General features: G+C 38.5%; 1 protein-coding gene across 1 annotated transcript in view; it reads left to right on the top strand.

The window, feature by feature from the left end:
* LOC110465171 (coadhesin-like) overlaps positions 1-3,512 on the top strand; it is a 21,963-nt gene extending 18,451 nt beyond the window's left edge. The window contains exons 10-12 of the mRNA XM_021520823.1: positions 978-1,049; positions 1,888-1,973; positions 2,208-3,512. Coding sequence (XP_021376498.1) covers positions 978-1,049; positions 1,888-1,973; positions 2,208-2,246 — 197 coding nt within the window. The 3' untranslated portion in view covers positions 2,247-3,512. The remainder of the gene's footprint in view (positions 1-977; positions 1,050-1,887; positions 1,974-2,207) is intronic.
* Positions 3,513-4,544: the final 1,032 nt, after the last annotated feature.

Raw genomic sequence — 4,544 nt, 5'->3', positions numbered from 1 at the left:
GGGGGAAGGGATGGGGGGAGAGGAAGTGTGAATGTCCCGTACCTAACACAGGAGGACATGGCTGCTCTGGTACGGAGGGTGAGGGGCGGATTGATTGGGGGGAAAGGATGGGGGGAGAGGAAGTGTGAATGTCCCGTACCTAACACAGGAGGACATGGCTGCTCTGGTACGGAGAGTGAGGGGCGGATTGATTTGGGGGAAGGGATGGGCGGAGAGGAAGTGTGAATGTCCCGTACCTAACACTGGAGGACATGGCTGCTCTGGTACGGAGGGTGAGTGGCGGATTGATTGGGGGAAGGGATGGGGGGAGAGGAAGTGTGAATGTCCCGTACCTAACACAGGAGGACATGGCTGCTCTGGTACGGAACAACAGGTTTTTCATAAGACTGACGAAAGAGAGAGGGAGGGTGGGAAGGAGGAGGAGGAGCAAAGTTACTCAGACTATCAATATTTATGTCAGTATACAGTAAGGTAACGAGATAAACCGTTTATAATCAAGTATGTGGATTAATTCTCAACGAAACTCTTAAACAGCTTTTGATGAATTGGTTCGTACATGCATCATATTTTTTTCGTTTATCCGATTGAAAGACATTTTAATGCTAACATAAAGGATTTAAAGATCCGATGTATAACACATTCACAAGCACTTTTTAAAACTGTCGACCGTCTGATTGAGGATTTGTGAAAATTACATGTGTATGCATATCATTCGTGTCTGTTGACACACAAGAAGTTGTTTTACAATGGTAATACTTGCACGGACTCCCAAGAGCCCACCCACGTCTAATCACACCCCCAGCATGCTTACACAACTCTCTATGCGTGAGATGCGGTGAATTTATAATACTGTCGCATATATTTCGCCTTCTTGTCTACTTCACATTTCCGGTTTCCGGATAATCCTGCGGTTTTAATTCCTTTTTATAAATAACATGCTATTAAAAATAGATAAAAAGGGTGTTTATTTTTCACAGGCGAGAGTTTTGAGGTTCGAGAATGTGTCAACGTTCCGCCGTGTAGAGGATTGTCGGAGTTCTTTCCAGCAGGTATAGTTTGGGTTTTTCACATTGTTCACACACTGACAAATAGATCATACTGACAAGTACTCTATTTTCGTGAGCGTTTTTTTTTTTTGCCTAGATACCGACAAGTACATTAATTTGGCGAGCGTCTATTTTCTCCAACATACTGAAATATAGGTTCTACTGACAAGTGCAATACTTTTGTGAGCGTTTATTTTCGACTCAACTATTGGCGAAATTCTCTTTGTGCGAATACAGTAAAACATATTTCTATAAAGCGAAAAAATACAAAATCTTATATTCAGTTAATGGTAATTGAAGAATTTCCAATAAGAAACATCCCTTTTTGGTGTATATGTTCTCCGCATTGTGAAATAGGTGGAATTTTCGCTGTTTTCGCTTAGTGATTAAGCTAGTCTGCGTTCATTCGGAAGACATCATTATGATATAAAAAGTCAGGTTTCTTTTTCCAAAAGGTTTCTGCGAGAATTGAAACACAATGTCAGTATTTAAATGGGATAAGACACAAGTTCAAAAAAAAAAAAAATCGTCTTCTCCCTCCACATAGTTGATTGAGGGTGTGGACTTCCGCGATTTTATTAACGCCCAGTGTCTGTTTTAGGTCAATATCCTACTTGTATGATACGGAGAAAATCGTGGTCTGGACTGAACGTGGCTTATTTTCGTGGTATAGCTACACATAAGTATTCCGCGAAGATTTGAGTTTGTGGACTAACCATAATAGACATGGTTATTGCACCTACCAGAAAATATGTCTCGTGAAATAGTATTCCAATGTTTACACAGATGTTATTCCGAAATCTGAGATACTGGATTAAACACATTCCTTTCTGGTTTACAGGTGATGGCGGACTGACAGGGAACGACGGAGGCGACCTGTTCAAAGTGGCCGGCTCAGGTGACGGGAGCAAAACAAACGGTGACCAAGTAAGTTTTCACGACTTTTTGTAAACAACTGTAAGGTAATTTTATACATCTAGAATTCTAAATATATCGAAAATGACAAGACGTTATCTAACCTATCTGAAATAGTCAAGCGGTCTGTACAAGAATTTCTGTTGAAACGAAACAGACAAAAGCAAAGATATCGGGATTTTAACGTTCCTAAAGTAGTAAATTACTATGTTAACTTTAGACCAAAACGATATTTTCCCTTTCAAGGAAGACGATCCAGAGAAGACTGTGATTACCGGACTATGACACTGCGGACGACAGGGCTGTTAATTGGTTTTAATGGGATTCCGGTTAAAAGATGTGAAAATCATCTGTCGGTGTCTGTAAGGTTCTCTCCAAATACAGTTTCCGGTAGGAGGCAATGTTCATACGCGCATAAATTACAATGAGTATGCTGACGTATTGCGTTCATCCCAAGAGACGATGACAAATCTAAAAGTACCCATAGGTGGACTGGGATAAAGAACCAAACAATGGTCTTCATATTCCTTGGTGTACAAACTTTCCTCCAGGGAACTACTAGTGCATTGCTAATTAAGCATTCCAAGCCACACTGTTTTAAGTTGTGAAACTGCGTTGGTAGTTTGTGTATGCCGGTTGCTTACATTCCGAGTCTGTAAGGTATATACACAACTGTAAACTGTGCTGTTGGATAGTTGTTGCGACTGACTTTATTATTTTATGTTTTATACCCCAGTAATGGGTTAGAAACGTGAACCTCACTACATAAATCCGTTAAATGTTATAATGTGCGATTTTAAGTTTTATAAATACATTATTTCATGGAGTTTTTTCAACTATAAAATTTCTTCCATATATTTTTTATCGTGGTTGTATTCATCCTCAATACTCCAGGGGTATTAAGCTTCAAGAGAGTTTGCTCATTTGCTGTGAAAATGCACATTCCAAAAATATAAAACCAGCAAATTATTGATCTATGAATTGTCACGTACAAGTAGAGTAGATAATACCTATAAAAATATTCAAAGACATAACTCTAACGCAAAATCAATGTTAATGACACATTTGAACTCTTCCAATTCAAAGGTTAGAAAAGTTCATTATGAAATATCAGGGGTGAATGAGTTAAGGTAATGAAGTTCACTACTTTTTATTCATGAACAGTTTTTATACATGTCTTGGGAATTAATCACCATAGCAACTCTCTGGGTTTATCATTACAAGCAACAGACCAAAATTCACTTCTTCAGTCCTGGTTTTAGACAGTTTGATTTTACTTTTACACTTGTATATATATTGCTTTACAACTTTTAGCCAGTTTTATTCTAATTTGGCCTGTTAGGATACAATTATATAAATAAAATGTTCGATTGCAGTGGAGACATTACAAAATAAATGAATTTCAAGATTTTATTTATATATATCACACCCAAATGAAGCTGCTACAATTGGGCTTGTATCTGTAATTTACTGATTGTTATTTTATCAAGGTCCTTGGACATTGTCAATATACTTTGAATTTTTTTTTTAATAAAATGTGCAATAAAAATACATTTTGTGTTAACGAATTGTCTCAATCTCGACTACGTCGACATATTTCTTTGTTCATCACCTGTGATGTGAATGTCAATTTTCGGAAAACTGCTGCAAAAGCGGAATATTCGCAGAGTGCAAATATTGGTGATTTGTGTTGAGGAAATTGGGGCGAAAATATATTATCGATACAGAGAATGTGTAGCTTTCAGAACCATGGAAAATGCGAAAATTTCAACACAATCAGTTTCAAGTCAGAATGGGAACATTCCACTTTCAAAGTAAACAAATAACATCATGGGGATATATAGCTGCTCCAGCAACAAACACATTTAATATGTTACTGCATAGTGGTCCATGTAAAGGGTTAATGGAAGTTGTGGTACAGAAGTGTTCAAGTTAACAGATGTGCTAATTGGAATATCTATACACATATCCTCCTGAACTTTGGAAGAATGATGTTCGGTTCAACAGGTACACCAAAGAATGAAGACAAAAACTCTAGTGCAAGTAAGTCACAGAGCACAAGGAAGACAATAGCTCTAGTGCAAGTAAGTCACAGAGCACAAGGAAGACAAAAGCTCTAGTGCATGTACGTCACAGAGCACAAGGGAGACAATAGCTCTTGTGCAAGTAAGTCAGAGAGAGAACAAGGAAGACAATAGCTCTAGTGCAAGTAAGTCACAGAGAGAACAAGGAAGACAATAGCTCTAGTGCAAGTAAGTCACAGAGAATACAAGGCAGACAATAGCTCTAGTGCAAGTAAGTCACAGAGCACAAGGAAGACAATAGCTCTAGTGCAAGAGGTCACAGAGAATACAAGGCAGACAATAGCTCTGGTGCAAGTAAGTCACAGAGAGAACAAGGAAGACAATAGCTCTAGTGCAAGGAAGTCACAGAGAGAACAAGGAAGACAATAGCTCTAGTGCAAGTAAGTCAGAGAGAGAGAGAACAAGGAAGACAAAAGATCCAAGAGGGATCTTGGTGCCCACCTTTGTACCATCTTCATTAGCTCTTTGTCAGTTCGATCTTTTCTCTTCTTTCCTCTAA

The sequence above is a fragment of the Mizuhopecten yessoensis genome, unplaced genomic scaffold (assembly GCF_002113885.1).
Source record: "Mizuhopecten yessoensis strain PY_sf001 unplaced genomic scaffold, ASM211388v2 scaffold11059, whole genome shotgun sequence".
Lineage (NCBI taxonomy): Eukaryota > Metazoa > Mollusca > Bivalvia > Pectinida > Pectinidae > Mizuhopecten > Mizuhopecten yessoensis.
The sequence above is the reverse complement of the archived record's forward strand: the minus strand, read 5'-3'. Positions and strand labels throughout refer to the sequence as shown.